General features: G+C 39.1%; 1 protein-coding gene across 2 annotated transcripts in view; it reads right to left on the reverse strand.

Moving 5' to 3' along the window:
- Positions 1-17741, reverse strand: part of MGAT4A (alpha-1,3-mannosyl-glycoprotein 4-beta-N-acetylglucosaminyltransferase A) — a 67694-nt gene that overhangs the window by 35050 nt on the left and 14903 nt on the right. For both annotated transcript variants that reach the window (XM_032226616.1, XM_032226617.1), the window contains 2 exons: positions 4061-4228; positions 2400-2540 (listed from right to left, as the gene is read on the reverse strand). In XM_032226616.1, coding sequence (XP_032082507.1) covers positions 2400-2540; positions 4061-4228 — 309 coding nt within the window. The remainder of the gene's footprint in view (positions 1-2399; positions 2541-4060; positions 4229-17741) is intronic.

Consider the following 17741-nt stretch of genomic DNA (forward strand, 5'->3'; position numbering starts at 1 on the left):
TAGAGTAAAGGGAGCCTTTGTCCCGCTGGGCAATGCCCCGAGTGATGGCTGCAGAAATAAGCCTTTTAATCCCTTCAGGGAGATTATCCAGATCCTCCACATCCCCATAAGTAGAAGCCGGGCCCTGAGGGGCCAACCTTTGGGGGGAACAGGGGCCTCTGGACATGCCCTCCAGAGGATCATCTATGGGGGATGGAGAACGCCCCCTCCTGGAGAAGGCCCGCGACCTACCAGGGGAGCTGCCTGAAGAAGCCGGGCTAAAACCCCTAAGGGGTGACCTCTCTGAAATGGGCCTAAGAGGGGACCTGGATCTGTCCCTAGATAAAGGCTTGGAGGACTGGGCCTGCCTTTCTGCCCTGGCAAAGGTCTTTTCCAGTGCCCTATGGCGAGCTGCCTCATCCCTAGAGACAGAACTGGAGGGGTGCCTTGAAGAAAGGGGTCTCTGAGGGGGAGCCCCCCTCCCCACCTCCTGATCCAAGGCCTCCTCACTCCCAGTTGGGCCCGCCCCCTGCCCCTGGGGAATCTCCGCTCCCTCTTCCATGCCCCACTCACGTGCCCGACGAAAAGGAGCAGGAATCGGCCTCCAAAGTCCCACCTGAGACCAGGGCCTGAAGCCTGTGGGGAGACCTAGGCTCAAGGCCGCTCACTAGGCCACACTAGGCCCGTTGATAAAGGCAAGGCCTCACGCACGTGGCAGCCTCCAAAATGGCCGCCGGAACTCCGTGCGCGGGAGAAAAGGGCTGGAAATAATCACCAGCAGCCCAGCCAGGCTTTTCTAGCCAGCGTTACTTTAAAATTAGCAGGGAGAGTCACACGGCACACACACACGCTCTCCTCACCCCTGCTCTTTTGTCCCCAGGCAACACAAACAAAGGACCCTGCAACGAGGCCCCCTACGGAGCAATCAGCTATAAGGCGGGCCGCTCGCTCCCTCGAGGCTCCGAAGCCACTTGTAACTTTCCTGCTGCAAAAACGGCCGCTTCTAAGCAGCTTAAAGGAGCCGCACCCCCATTACCCGGGGACAGGCTAAGGCTCCTGGCCTGCGGGGGGGAGACTAGTGCCCCACTGGGCCCTCCACCAGCTGCCCGAGGCAGAGATCTGTCCCTTGGGGCCACAGCAGATCAATTTAGAATTTAAAAGGATTTAAAGTGCCCAATTAGCCAAATAGGAATCAGATTGCATAGAACTCACCCAAAAGGAGAAAATAAGTAGAATCCTAAGAAACTACTCTACAGAACTTGGACCAGACTGAGAGAGAATCTGGGCTAGCAATGGACAGGCACCGGTATTTATAGATTTCCTCTCAGTCTTGGACCAATCAGGCTGTGATAAAACCCACGTGTGACCATTCCCTCCTCCCACTCTGGAAAACTGGTTGTTAAATTATCTGAATCCCACCACTGGGCCAAGGTGGGTGATTAAGCTTATCTGTGATGCTTGTATATGTTTTCATGGCCATATCAATTGTGTGTTGATTATATTTTTGGTTTTTGGGGGTATGGGGTTTTTTGGTTGATTTTTGTGTTTATTTCTACTGTTGATGATGTTTTCACAACACCCAGAATCCTGATTTGTTGGGAGGTATGGCCTTATAAATCTTTTCAATACTGGTAGTCTTAATTAGTGACTATCATTGGGACAAGCAACTAAGTGGTTAAACAAACTTGTTACTAAGCTAAATTGCTACTATGTTTATGATCTTATTTCAGCCAGGTCACTAAAGAAGGACTACATGTAAATATATAAACATTATACATGGGGAAATTCTGCCTTGCAAACTTCTAAAATTCTAATCAAGCAGCCATAATTTTTCTCAGGCACATTATTTGTTTAGTATTATACATTCTGTACAGAAAATATACATTTACTATGATGTGTAAAGTCTAATGTAATGTGCACGTTTTTCTACAATATGTTCAATGGCTATTCTAATTACTCTGGAGTCATTTGTACACATTATTTAAGCAAAGACAAAACAATAACTGAAGAAGACGACGAACAGAGTAAATATGACATTTTATTAAAGCTATTGACTTGAAATAGTTATGAAAAGTCAAAAGGACAAACTAATCCAATCCAATTCTGCACAGCATCCATATTGGCTAAATTATGATCTCAAAATTTCAGTTATTTTTTTTAATTAAGGTAAATACATGCTGTTTCAAATCCATTGTTTTTCTTATAACAGCATCAAAACAGTAGGATCTGTATAAAAGAATAAGTAAGAAAGTTGAAACCAAACTTTAAAAAATTCAATTTGAAATCTAAGAGATAATACAACAAAGAAAATAAAATTTCATTTTCTGCTTCTTAGAAGTCATATTGACTCTAGCTACAACAGTTTTAAGTATATGTTTAAGCACCTCGACCTATCACTCGTATTGATTTTACTAGTTTACCTCCTGTTCGTCCAAGGCCAACATGTACAGAGGGTCGAAGGCTTCCTTCATTTTTCAACAAATGAGGCAAGTGGTAATATATATTTGGCACTTGAAGAGATCTTCTGCTTGTCAATTCATTTATCAACTTTAATGTTTCATCTGAAAGCAAACACAAGGGTTACATTTGCATAAGAGTCATGGGTATATTCACTTCTGACATTCTGAAAAAGTTGCATCTTTTCCTCGATTCTGGTAATACCAACAAGGCCCAGGAAAATATGCACTTGAGTTAGGGAGGTTGCAACAAGATCTTCATATGCTCTTCAAACCACTTTAATGTCAATGAATATTCAAGTGAATATCTTTCTGGGGCTATCTAAATATTTATTCAAGTGAATATCTTTCTGGGACTATGCATCCAGGCAAGCCCAGGAAAAGGGGCATTTTTTAAAAGAAGCAGCTGACAGGTGGCAGCAAGCACACCACTTCCTTTTCAGAACACGGTTTCCTTTTAACATCCAATTAACTAAAACAGTGCATCGTAGGGCAACAATTTTTAATCAAAGTACTTCAAATTCTCTAACTCAAAGAATTCATAGAACAGGACCCCTTATTCCCATGTAATTGAAATTTCAAATATTTTCGCACACCTGGGTTTCTTTTTTGCCAAATTATGCTACTAGAGTGCCCCTGTGGTCAGCCACTGTCACCAGATTTTGATTTCTGACACTCCCTGCCAGCTTCCCACAAGCAAAGTCAATAGGGAAGCTGGCAGGAAGCTGGAAGTTGCTCTCACACTGTTTTTTTTTTTCTGTCCGTTCCCCACCCCAAATCATTCTATTTATCTCCTTAGTAAACACTGACAAATGAGTATAGTCTCTTAATAAAATTTACACTATGACTTAATGCAATGGACCAAATATAAGATATAGACTAGAGCACCAAATAATAATAATAATAATTAGATAGTCCAATGGTGCAAAAGAAATGGAAGCAACCTCTCATACATCATATTATTCAACCACTTTAAGAACAGAAGCAACATTTCCATTTAAGGTGGCAGATGTTTGGAATTCATCTGTCAAATCTGTCAAAGCAGCCAGATTTTTTAAAGTTTGCCTTTGATCCTTCTCTACCCTTTGAGGGATTCTATTGTCTTCCTTCTCTGCTTCTATTCCATCTCCTGGCTCCTCGGTTGCAAAACCAAATCAACCAAACAAGCCAACCACTGGATAGTTGCAAGGGTTAGAGTTTTTTATATCACTTTGCTATCATAGACTGGTCTCTGGGTTTCTGCCTCTCAAGATTTTTGGTTGGAAAGGGAAAAACAAATGGCTGAGACCTGAGTTAAGCCTATAAGCAATACTACCTTCTTTAAATGTATCTCTGTTGCTCTGATCATCAAATAAATAAGTCACATATCTCCCTTGTTTCCATATAGATGGAGAAGAAAGCAAAGAGCACAGTAAAAAGCAGGCATATATGTGTTTATGACTGGGAGAAGAGTTTGAATAGGTTTAATGAATACATGCCTAACATTAATCTTTACTAAATCTCATGACAGAATCAACAGTCTCAAAAGAAAGGCAATAGTAATAAAGAGAAGTAATAAATAAAATTAATATTTCTGATTCAATTGAATAGCAAGCCCAATAATCTGCAAATTCATCAATTTGTACCTGAAACGCTGCTCAATGCATCCTTACTTCCATTTGTTTCTGCTACTGCCTGTCTGAACTGCTCCAAGATGGTATTTAATTCAGAAGAACGTTGCAGGGTTCTGTGCTCAGCTATGCGAAGGCGTTCCTTCAAAGCATGAAACTCTCTTTGATAAGCAATGAGTTTTTCTAGGAATAGAAAAGTTCAAGTGACTTTCTGTCAAAAATAAAATAACACTTCCCAACACAGATCAAAGTCCAACTTTGGCTGTTTCTGCACAATTGATTGCCATTCATTGTTACAGAATGAACTGTCACAATGCTTATTCTACAGAGTTTTTTTTTAATTGAATTCCATTAATAAAAAGAAAGGTCACAAGGTTCTAAAACGTAATATAAAATTTTGAAACAAGTTTGACGCTTGAGTTTAAATCTATATATATAAAAGTGAAATGCCACTCATGCATCATACTAAATCTCCAAAACCATAAAACCTACAAACTACAAATTTGCCATGTATATTCCTCTTGGCTTCTAGGTGCTCGTTAAGAAATGATTTTTCAAAATAACCATCAAAGCATTAGTATTTCCTATATTATTATTAACGCGCTCTCATGCTAAAGAGTTCTACTCCCAACCTGAAAAGAAATTTGTTCCAAATCCAAAACACAAGCAGAGGAAAAAATATTCAGTTTCAGTTTTACTTTCACTGCAGGAAGCAGCTTTACTACAGGACAATTGAGCTAAGCCACACCCAGGCTCCTTCCTGTCTCCTTCTTGCTCACACAGCAAATACTGTTTGAGTTTCCAAACACCCCTCAACTCTCCCACACACTGACGGGACACTAGCCAGATGAATACCAATGGATGCTGGTAGGCAAAGACAGATTTTTTTCCCTTATTTTCTTCCTCAGTTCAGACCAGGGCTGGGTTTCAACCGGTTCGCACCGGTCCCTGCGATCCGGTTGGTCGCCGAACCCGGAAGTAAGTAACTTCCGGGAACGGCGAAGCCCCCCCCCGCGCCCGCGCGCGCCCGCACACCCGCGCCCGCTCCTTACCCGGTTTTTTTGAATTTCGCGCTTTCCACGCATGCGCAGAACGCCTGCGCGATCCTCCAGGAGCAGCTGGAGCATCACGCAGACGCTAATACGCATGCGTGCGCCGCGTGCGTGCACACACACGCCGCGTGCGTGCGTGAGGACGCCACATGCGTGCGTGCGTGAGGACGCCGCGTGCGTGCACGCGCGCGCCGCGTACGTGCGTGAGGACGCCGCCGGCCTCGTTCCAACCGATCCGGTTGGAACGGGGCGAGAAACCCACCCCTGGTTCAGACATATCTGTTGCTTCTACTGTAACAGTCAAAGGGAAAAGAGGAAAAAAAAACAAAGAAAAAGATTTACAGATGCAATTAGGACAACACAAGTAAGGGAAGCTGCACACAAGTATCGTCAAACTCATCCCTAAGTCAGTAAGGCTGTAAAAAAGTATACATCTAATAACCTCTATGTTAATCAGTCACAAATGAGATCAATGCCTTGGACTAATAAGTATTTTTCTGGTTTTAAATATGAACCTCAGCTTGATTACTCCAGGGACAAGGTTGTTGATCTCAGACTCCTGTTACACTGTGCCTGGTGCTGTGCTCTAAAGTGGCAGGTTGAGAGTCCTAGGATGTGACTTCCTGGGCGGTGCTTACTGATGGAAGCAGCTTAACATAGCTGCTCCCGAGTTCCTGGTCGTGTTATCTGTTTAGACGATCGTCTATCAGACGTCTGACAGGTATCTTACTCTTCAGGCAAGAAGGGAAGAAGATTAGTTCTGCTGTGCAAGTGCCTTTTGATCTTTGCAGCTTCTGTGTCTGCGGAGAGAGGGGGGCCAGCCAAAGGCAGAACTGTATCCGTGCTGGGAATCTCCAGCTGCCTTGCAGCATGAAGTAAGCATTCTCCCACTCAGAACAAAGCTTGAACTATTTGATTTTAACATGAGCTGAACTTGTATGCGAGAACTTTAATTGTTTATTCAAATCCTAGCTTCATTTTTACAAGATCTTCTTCCGTTAATCTAGCTATTTAAAGAGGCATTTAAAATGGTGACGAGCCTGCTGAATTCTTCCGTAACAATGATTATTTTCTTAATCTCCTTGTTAAGTTCTACGGAGCTTTAAAACTTCAAAGGAAGGGAGTGATTTATCACTTTGCCTCACAGCCGGCCAGCAGAGTTTTACTAATTAGTTTCACTTTTACAAGACTTTCTTTCTTCCGTTAACTCTGCTAATATAGAGACACTTAAAATGGCGATGAGTATGCTGAACTGTTTCGCTACAATGTTTATCTTCTGAAACCTTTTGCAAAGTCCTACGGAGCCTCATAAATTTCAAAATAAAGGGGAGTTTTAGTATCTCTTTCCATAGCTGTACAGTGGGCCAGTAGAGTTTTACTTATTGCTTGAAGATAAAACTTGGAATGGCCTCAAAACCAAATCCTAATTTGAAACCCCCTCCCTCAGCCCCCAGAAGCACATCGCCAATACCTAGCACAAAGTCGCAGCCTCCGCTCTCCATGCCCCCTACTGGAGATTTGCTAACGAAAGAATTTTTCTTGAGGGAATTAAATGAGGCTCTCAACACTCAGACAATTAAAGTGGAAGACAAACTTAAAGATTTTAAAGAGGAGATAAAAGAGGAGATAAAAGAACTTAAAGAGGAGTTGTATGATAAAATTGATGCCAGGGTTGCTAAAATTAGAGATGATATTCTGGGGCTTGTAACTGTACTGACAGAACATGTTTCCGGAATTGAAGATAGTCTAGAGGATCTTAATGAAGCTAATATCAACTTGACATCGAAAACAGAGGTGGTACAACAAACAGTTGAAAATGCTGAAAAAGAAATTATTATGATACAGTACAGGCAAATGGAACTGGCATTAAGAATAAGGGGGTTGTGTGAAGAAAAACAGGAAAACCTAAAACAGAAGCTTTTGATAGTCTGGTGGGAAGACCGGGGGCTAAGTTTGACTGGCAAATCGATAAAGTTTATTGCGTTAACTCTTGGGTCGCAAAGCAGAAGCAGCTCCCTCGAGACATTGTTATATATTTCACTACAAGAGAGCTCAGAAACACAATATTACAAGAGTCTTATAACACCAAGCTCCAAATTGGGGGTCAATACCTGACTGTTTTGAAAGAGATACCACCTCAAATGCTAAGAGCCAGGAGAGATTATGCTTTTTTAGTTGCAGAACTTAGAAACCATCAGATACAGTACAGATGGGATGCACCATTCGGCATTATACTTACATTTGATAGGCGAGAGTCCCAGGATGTGTTGCAGTGGCGATAAAGTCCACCTCCCTCCCCTTCAGCCTACACTGAATGCTTACACAGCCTTCTCACCCACCAGCATCCAATGGCAAAACACTTTCTTTCTGCTGTCCGGAAGTACAATGGATGCTTCCAAATGACATCTTTTGGAGCCAGAGCCGTGAAAGAGGGAAATTTTATGCCAATATTCAAAGTGCAGGGGCAGATCTACCACAGGACAGGGCCTCAGCAGCAGCCTTCATTTCTCCAGATATACTTTGTTGATGATGATGACAGTGAGAGGGACATCCATTGTGGAATCTAACCAGGCGTTAATCCACAACTGGTTAGCCAACTGCATAAGTTGTTGCGTGAACACAACAAGTATATTCTGGAACTTAAGGCTGCTGTTGATTCTGTTCCTAAGGGCCACAAGAATTTCCAAGTGGTAGTTAAGGCCAATAGGAAGCCTTCTGGAGAGCACCGAGGTTGTTTCAATGCCTTCACAACTACAGAAGTGGTTGTTCTGAGTGTCGGCTACGATTTTTAGAAGACAGATGTCATTCTCCACAGCAGAGACAACAGGTTGTTACAAATCAGTGAGACGCACCATACCTATGACGCTCTCCAGTACCCTCTGATTTTCTGCCAAGGAGAAGATGACTATTACAGCAATATACCTCAGTATGACCCAAACAACAAGGTTCCTCTCAAGAAGACCGTGTCTACTGCTGCCTTTTACAGCTACAGGATAATGCAGTGTGATGGCAAAGAATGCTACCTACTGCTTTTCCAGTTCCGTAGCAAAGCACGGATATCCAACTGGCTAGTCTTATCAATAAAAGGCATACAATTATATTTTACCAAAAGAAATTTTATCAATTATTATCTTGCTTAAAATATTGAATATATATTTTACTAATTGGAAAGTCATCCACCTTTTTATTTAATAGATAGCATAATTTTTTTCTGTAATATATTTTGGGAAATTACTATTAAGACAATAAAATGGGCTTTAAAGGCATAGATGACATAATAATTGTGCTAATATTAATATTTATGTAAGCATTTGCTACGCAACCTATCTTCATTTCATCAGTTTAGCTGTTGTTATTTTTCCTATGCAAAGACAATTTAGAATTCAAAATCTCCTAAACATTTTTCAGTGTCTTTTAAGTGTGGCCACGATTACCATTTTTGGAAAATCCAATGCTGGATAAGCTTTCCAGAGTTCCTCCAAATGAACAAAGGAGGGGATGAATATAAAAATTGTCACGATCCAATCTAGGTGTCATTACAGATAGTAATCGACTTACAACTACAATAGAACCCAAAATTTCTGTTGCTAAGTGAGACATTTGTTAAGTGAGTTTTGTCCCATTTTCAACTTTTATGTTGTTAACAGTTGTTAAGGGAATCAATGCAGTTGATAAACTGGTAATCTGGTTATTAAGTGAACCTGGCTTCCACATTGACTTTGCTTGTAAAAGTCGCAAAAAGTGGCCACATGACCTTGGGACACAGCAAAGGTCATAAATATGAACTAGCTGCCAAGTATCTGAATTTTGATTGATTATGCGTGATTATGGGATTCAAAGGTCATAACTGTGAAAAATGGTCATAAGTCATTTTTTCAGTGCCATTGTAACTTTGAACGGTCACTAAATGAATTATTGTAAACTGTAAACACCTTGTTTAATAGTGCTAAATTGCTCAGCAAGGAGAAACAAGAGTTAAACATCCATAGAACAGGACAAAGCAATAATTACTGCTGGTCAGGAACTTTATAGTTTTATTATTAACAGACATTTTTTTCTCTTCCACTTCAAACAAGTTGGAAGTTAAGTGACTCAACAGAAGAGCTCGTAGAAGGCTCTGAAATAATGAGAACACAAAGGGTGAAGCACCAATTTCAGAGGCTCTAAAAAACATAAATAATATTTCCCTTTTCAACACAAATCATTTTAATGGACACAGACTCATAACTAATAAAAACATCCCATAAGTAATTAAAATATAATACTCTAATGGAAAGGAACAGGATAGTGATTTGCAAATAGACAACATCCAGCTCTTTTAACAATTACCTCTGATCTTTTAAAAAGAAAAAGACAAACACAGCTTGCTTAAGGACATCCAGGAAGAAAAACCAAATGTTTCTTCTTCAGTCATCCTCAGTATGAATATCTCCTGAATCCCATGACTTATTCAAAAACATAATTAGTACAATTATACAGTTCAGTTAGAGTATTTTACTTCTGCATGTTTATTACTTCCGTTTTTTTTCATTGCAAACTCTGTTTCACCATAAGCTGCTTTTAACAGAGCAAGATTTAATTTACTTGTTTTTCAAGACTGGCACAAAGTTTATCACATAGGGGTTTTAAATAGAATGATCCAAAGCACCTTCTTATTTTCCTAGAGCTGAACCAAACTGGATTTCATTCAACTCTTTTTGAACACTGAAGTCTATTCATAGAACCGAGTTTCTATTTCTCGGGGCTAAGAGCTATCATACTTTCACTCCAATATCATGAAAGTTGAAGAGGACAATCACATATGCTTGCTTGGCAGAAAAGCATGATAGATATACGATACATGTAACGGATGTCTAATTATTGCTTCAATCAAGAGCATGCAACAAAATACATAAATGTGAGACAGTTCTTATGAAAAAATTATATAGAGTAAAGCTAATTGTATAATAAACCCAAACATTTTTTTGCAGAATCCTTAGTTTGTAAATTAGAACTGCATAAGACGTTATTTATCTACTATTGTATCAGTTTTCATACTTCTCTGTTCATGTATTACACACTTCTCTGTTCATATATTAAATCAATACAAAAAGAATACCAGACATTGCTATTCAAACTACAGACAATACAGGTAAACTTTGGTTAATTAACCAGTCACTTTACAGGGAACCTCAAATTAGTTACTTGAAACCTATCCTTGAACTTATGACTGCTGCCCCACCCCCACCCCACAGTTACATGATTGCATTTAGGGCACCAAAATAATAATAAAATTGAGTCAGGACATAATGACTGCAATAACTTATGACCAAACATTGTGATTGTTAAATGAGGACTATCACTTACTTAATTGAGACTATAGGTAGACCATATACCTTGGGATTTCCCCCCCCCCCCCATGAACATTCTGTATTTTGCTTCTTTTACACATACTGCATGTATTTTGGAGGAACATTAAAACAAATAGGATCTTTGAGAAAAGCAGTAGATAATAGTGAAGAGGTTGGCCTGGTCAAAAACCTGTGAATTGCTTTAGGACTTCAGGAACTATAAGAACAGTTATTGTGCTTGTGCATTGTCTGTACAGGAATTGCTTTGAAGGTAGACAGTTATTTTTATACACATTATTTTTCAAAGTATTTATATTAATGGTATAAGTTTGATAATAACTGTACACTATTTAGTTCCCAATTGCACAATGTTGCCACAAGGGAATCAGTTAACCACTCTTCTTGTTCTTTACTTCCTTTTATAGCTTCTTGCTCTTCTGACAGCCTCAACCATTGACTACCAAATTAACTGCTCACTTACATATTTTTATTGTACATGCAAAATATTATACTATCTAAATATAGTAGGTTTTCATTCTGAAACCACTCCAGTCTGCTTTCACAGACTGTCAGTTGCATGCCAGGCAGACAGAAGACGTTTGCAATCAACATGAAAATTGAGCATGCAGCAAGAGATAGGCTCCCTTCAACTCCTCCTCTTTCTTAGAGAAAGAAGATTTTGGTCATTTTAAAAGAAGTTAGCTGAGGTTAACTTACAGTACTGAGTCTACATAAAAGTGAAAAGTAACAGCTGCTTTTGTAAACCTCTGATTTAAGAGTATATGGACAATATACAACAATCTGAAAAATCCAGGGAAAACAACCAGAAACATTGGTGGCAGCGATGGTTTACTTAGCAATAATGTGACAGATTGCTTTTTATTTTGAAATGTATATACCATTAAATGTTATTGTCTCTGGAATCCATTGACCATATGTAAAATCAGTCTTTTTCTGCAACGTGGATCCTTTTTGCACCTGACTGCCTCTTCATAGGAGCATGCCATCTTATCTGGTGGTTCACTGAGAACAATGATGGCGAACATTTTTTTGCTTGGGTGCCAAAAGGGCGTGGGTGTGCGCAATAGCACATGCGTGGGTGCCTATATCCACAACCCCCCGAGCTCCCCCCTCCACGCATGCATGCAGATCTCAATGAAGCCTCCAGGCTTCCAGTAGGCCCTTTAGGCCGTTTTTCGCTTTCCCCGGGCTTCAGCAAAGTTGCTGTAGCATGTGGGTGGTGAAAAATGGGCCCAACAGGCTATTGGAAGTTCCTGAAGCCTGGGGAGGGCGAAAGTTGCCTCCCCCTGCCCCCAGAAGGCAAAAAATCAGTTGGGCAGTGCGCACTGGAGCACTGGAGCTGACATAGGGCAATGCCTTGCGTGCCCTCAGATATGGCTCCATGTGCCACCTGTGGCATGCGTGCCATAGGTTCGCCATCAGGACTTAAGAGTGTTATCTTTGTGTATATTTTACTAGAGTTTCGTTTAGGATGAAGTTCAAGCAGCTCTGTAATTTTATGTTTTTCACCACTGATAGTTTTGCTTGCACCTACTTGCAGTTAAAAAGGAATTGTTATATTCTTTAATTTTTTTTTCTCTTCAAAATGTAACATCAGGTTCTATTTCTCTCTTTTGAGCTCCACGGAGATTTTCCTAGCCTTGGGTTTCAACACTATAAATCTAAATAAATTATTTCCTCTTCCCGCTCCCATGTCAGTAAGATGGACAGGATGTAGAGGCCCTATTTGTCTCACCGAACATAGTAAGTATGGCAACAGGTACTGTAAGGCATCCTCCTGGAAGATAGGTAGTAGCAGTAGAACTATCAAGTCATTACACCAAGGTAGGATACAGAGTGTTTAAATTTTGAGTGTTTGTAAGACTTCTGGGAGAGAAGATACTTGAAACCACCAACACTTCACCCCATAGGCTTAGTCTTTTTGCTGTAATTTCATTTCACTAATGCAAAAAAGGCTGAGCGCCAAAGAATTGAGGCCTTTGAACTATGGTGCTGCAGGAGACTCCTGCGAGTCCCTTGGAATGCAAGGTGAACAAACTGGTCAGTCTTAGAGACCAACCCTGATTGTTCTTTAGAAGGCCAGATCCTGAAGATGAAACTCAAATACTTTGACCACCTAATGAGAAAAAGGACTCACTGGAGAAGAGCCTAATGCTGGGAAAGATTGAGGGCAAAAGAAGAAAGGGACAACAGAAAGTGAGATGGCTGGATGGAGTCACCAAAGCAGTAGGCATGAGCTTAAATGGACTCCGGAGTGGAGGGGGTTAGAGGACAGGAAGGCCTGGAGGAATGTTGTCCCTGGTATCGCAATGGGTCAGATATGACTTTGCAACTAACAACAATGAAAAAAAAATCTCCTTCTAGGTTCTTCAATTCTAAAATTAATCAAAACTGAAGCCCAACAAAGATTGTGAACTTGAATGAAGTAAGGATACAGTTATTACACATGTACTAGATTTTAATTAAAGGATAAAATATCAGGAAGCATACATTGGTCATGTAATGGTTAAATAGTTTCATATCCATTTTGTTACTTCTAAAAAAAGTTACTGAAGTGACTCACAAGCAGCAGAGTTTCTTGTTTGGTATCATGTTTTGAAGGGTCAAATAGTTTATTACAAAAACAATTCATTTCCATTTTAACTGCCAAAAGATTTCAATAGTCAAAAATTAATGTCTTCTGTCCTAGACAATCCTTTGAACCTTCTAAGAGATCATGCAACTTGGGGCTTTTCTTTGCTATAAGGAGGAAATGTTTATATTTTGTGGGTTTAGCATTCAGAAAGTGCATTGAAGTTCACACAATATATGACTCTACTGTTATCTCATAGGCATTCTGAACATGTACTTCATAGTTTTTTTCCCCCTCCTAATTTCTCTCCAAACACTAATAAGCTGGTACCTGGGAAATATTTCAAGATCACTAGAACAACATGCAGATAGTCCTTGCTTACTGGCCATCTGCAACTATGATGGTGATCTGTGCATGTTTTGTTTGCCATCATCACTGAGTTGCTTATAAAGATGAATAAAAGTTCCATGTGTATTTTTCCTTTAAAAATGTAAAGACTAGTTATAACTAGTCTAATGACAATACTCTGCTTTTATTACAATCCATTTTGTAGTATCCAATTAAAATGAATTATTTTAAAATACTCAATTTTTATATTTATATCAGATGTTCCCCATAGATATTAAGAACATTTAACATTTAAAGAAGAACACATATGGATTCATGGATTGAAGAGAAGTACATCATAGATATCCAAAGCTACCTTTGTCTCAAGGAATTTTTCAGGAGATGGTAAAAATCGATGTCTATTCCAGAGCATGTCAGGAGTTAAATATATTTCAACTGTTTATTTCATATAAAATTATTTAATTCTGCATGCACTTCTCTTTAGTTTTGTTTCACAATATTTTCTACAATAGACACTTAAACACATGCATTGACTAGCCAAGCATTCTTTGGTTTTATATTTCTAAAAAATGTCAATATAATCCTGGATTCTCTTGTAAGTGCCAGCTTACATTAAAGAAGGGATGTTGTACCAAATTGAGTGCTTGATTTGCTGCTCACTCGTGCCTGACAATGGAAAATGTACCAAGATTTCCTGAGGCTTAAGGTCCATTTTGGCATATATTCATAACTGACAGAGAGAAATGTATTCACAGTAGCAATAGTCCTGTTCCAATGGAACATTTCAGATATATGATAAAGATAAAGTTATTTCAACATTTCAAAGTATTTGGGACAACTAGTGGCTTCATAGGACACCTCAGCCATCTCACTGCTACTAATACTAATGTAGAATGCTATGTGTGTGTGTATATATCAATGAATCATTCATTCATTCCTTGTAAACACATCAGATCACACTGACCTAAAGACTATTTACACTTGTGATTTATACTATCATCCAGCATTGCTGCAGGGATATAAAAGCTAACAACACTGGTGATGTTTCACTCTAGTGATGGCTGCATGATGCTATAAATTACTTATGTGGATAAGCCACTCTCTCAATGTGCCCCCAGCAGATATCACAGACTATTCTATGATTTTGCACTATTGTATGGAAATAACATTAACTTTTATTTTTATTAATTGATTGATTTTATTTTATTTGTGTGCTGTATTCTGGGCCACCCATTTTATCTAGAGGCAACTCCAGGCAGCTGTTAATATTGGCATCAAAATTAGTGAAGAAGTATTGTTCCTATTCTTATGTTTTTTATGACACTGATAAACTATTCCATCCTGCGACTCCATAAACTACATATGTTGCTCTACATTATGCTTAAAACATTACAAAGCTGTCAGTCACTAAAATCCCTCTCCACAGTCAGCTATTGTTAGGGGAACTCTACGTGATTTAGGCACTTTCTGGATGCAAAATTATATTAATTTTTGTTTTAGTTTTCTATGACCATTTTCTTTACGTATTAAAACCTTATCTCATTTTGCTTCCATTTTGCCAGTCTCTCTTCAACCCATAATTCTGGGTTGGGAAATCTACAACTCTCGGATCCACCTTTCTGCAGTTGCACCCATCTGATTCACCAAATAATAGTGTCACAATTGCCAAGCATTATAGTACTCTTTCAAAACATTGTGGGGCAAAACCTACAAAAATACTAGAGAATAAATCCTAAAAAATACGACTAAAAAGGTTCAAAATTACAAACAACACTTTAAAAAAATAAAAATTCAATTCTTCTACCATCACCACCTCACCAACCTTGGCCTCTAAAAATAAAATAAATCCCAAGCTTCTAAAAATATATCCATCTTTGCACTTAGAGACTTGCCCTGTTCAGCCAGGGTGTATTTTGGGGGAAGTTGGAGTTTTAGATGGTGAAAAGGCTACTTTAAACATCAGTAATGTTCCCCACTCCCCCAGTTTATTTGTGTGTGTGTGCACATATATCCCTTTGAGCAGTGGTGGGATTCAAATACTTTAACAACTGGGTCTCTGCCCTAATGAACAGCTGAGTAGACATGGCTGGGTGGGCATGTGACTGGGTGGGCACTGCCAACTCGGCATAACTCACATAGAGAGATGCTTCTCCTCATCTGGCCTCTCATGACAGTGGGGATGCTGCAACGGTCATAAGTGTGAAAAACGGTCATGTCACTTTTTTCAGTGCCATTGTAACTTTGAATGGTCACTAAATGAACTGTTGTAAGTCAAGGATTACCTGCACAAAAATTCAAAAAGCTTATTTGCTTGCAAAAACCTTCCCTAAATACCAATCATTAGATTAGAAATAACTGCAACCCATAATTACAAATCAGACAGGATGCCAGAGCACCTTGAGGAATTAAAAAAGTTAAAATGTAATGATTTCTTCCAACAACCGGTTCTCCGAACTGCTTAGAAAGTTAACAACCGGTTCTAGCAAATGGGTGTGAACTGGTTGAATCCCACTACTGCCTTTGAGTCAACTCCTGACACGTCCTGGCAGTTTTCTTGACAGTTACTTGTTTTGGGAGTAATTTGCCATTGCCTTCTTCCCTAGCTGGTTTTGTGTTTCTCTTGGTTTCTAACTCCTTGTCCTTAACCCCTGCATCAAAGTGACTATCATCTAAATCATTGCTTTTCAACCTTGGCCACTTCAAGGTAGGCGCACTTCAACTTTATTTTTGTTCTATTATTATAGTTTCTATTAATTATTCAAGTGTTTTATTGATTCTAACTCAAACTGCATTAATTCTCTGGAGTGGTACAGCAAGATTAGGAGATGGGATATAAATACACAAACAAGCCAAAGACAATATAAATGGGGAAACAAAGTGCCAATCAAGGTCCTTTTTTTTTCAAGACTAAACTGAGAAGTAGATTGTTCAAACGGTGACGATCAAAAAGTCCCCTAAAGGCTCTTAATCTTTTAGGATGTTGAAAATAGATTTCCATTTCTTCTTTCTCTCAAGGAAATACAATATGGATTTATTTTAAAAAGCTGTGCCTTTTTAGCCAGTTGTTTTATCATTATGGTTGTTCAGTGATTTAATCTATCAACTAAACTACTTTCCCACTTATCAAGAAAATATATTTTATCTTGACAAGCGGAAAAGTAGTTTATATCAAGAGCATATCTCATATTACAACTGAAATACATTGCTCATGAACTACAGACATTTAAAATGCCTGTAAAATTATGGGTGAGGTCTAATGTGAGGCCAACACATAGTGCCAGTTTCCCTCTAAAAGAATATCCATAATCACCCAAAATTAATTAAATTAAAATTTCCAAAAAAAATCCAAACATTGAAAAATTCTAGAGGCAAACCCTTTTAATAAAATTTTAATAGTATTATAATTTTGGCTCATGGAGTCTGATGAGGCTGGAAAAAAAAAAGACTTCCCCATCTGAAATACGTTAACTTCTGTGACAAACCATTAAGCAGGAAAGTGCTTGCTCACATACAGTATCTCAGTTTTCTGGAGATTAACACAATAATCAATAGCACTAATCAATGCAGATGGTTTATTTTTAAAAGCAAATATCTATAATTTTATATAGATATCATGTGCACATATACATATAATCATGTAGTTTGTGGAGGAAAATTATGTGGTCGGTAAGAGTTGACACAACTTGATGGTACATAATCAATCAGTGTACATGCACCATTGTATCTCAGCACAAGAAGCACTTCATTTATTGATCTGATTTCTATAACCGATGGGAGAAAAACCAAAGAACTTCACTTGAGGAAGCTCCTGTGGCCAATTTACCACATCCCAGATCAGGTCAGGAAATAGACTCCATACATTTGACTGGAACCATTATTCATTGATCTAGATTATAATAGCATAATCTTAAAAGATGACTCAATCAATTTGATCTTTGACTAAAATAGAGTTCATGTTTTTCATTTTCTCCCTCTTATACCCTATCAATGAGTGCTGAGACAGCATGAGCTGCTTTCTCATGCTTTTCATCCTTTTGTTTTATAACCATTTCTGCATAGTTTCTCCAAAGTAATCTCCTTGGCTCCAAATTACTTGGGAATTATTCAGTAGAACTGGGGCAGTCCAAAGTAGCAACAAAGAAAAGACATGGAAAGTTTGTTTCTTATTTGTTTATATTTCTTATTTCTAAACTGCCAGTCTCCCTCAGAGATGGCAGAATCTATCCCAAAGCCCCTTTTAAGCTACTATGGTAATAATCATTTTCCAAAATACAACTGCTGCTCACTAGACACACGGCAAGTATGTCCAACAACTCCTACACTTAGAAAGAGTTACATCTCCAGGAGCCCACCCCATTTGCCCAATGAAATGA

Source organism: Thamnophis elegans, chromosome 11 (genome assembly GCF_009769535.1).
Source record: "Thamnophis elegans isolate rThaEle1 chromosome 11, rThaEle1.pri, whole genome shotgun sequence".
Lineage (NCBI taxonomy): Eukaryota > Metazoa > Chordata > Lepidosauria > Squamata > Colubridae > Thamnophis > Thamnophis elegans.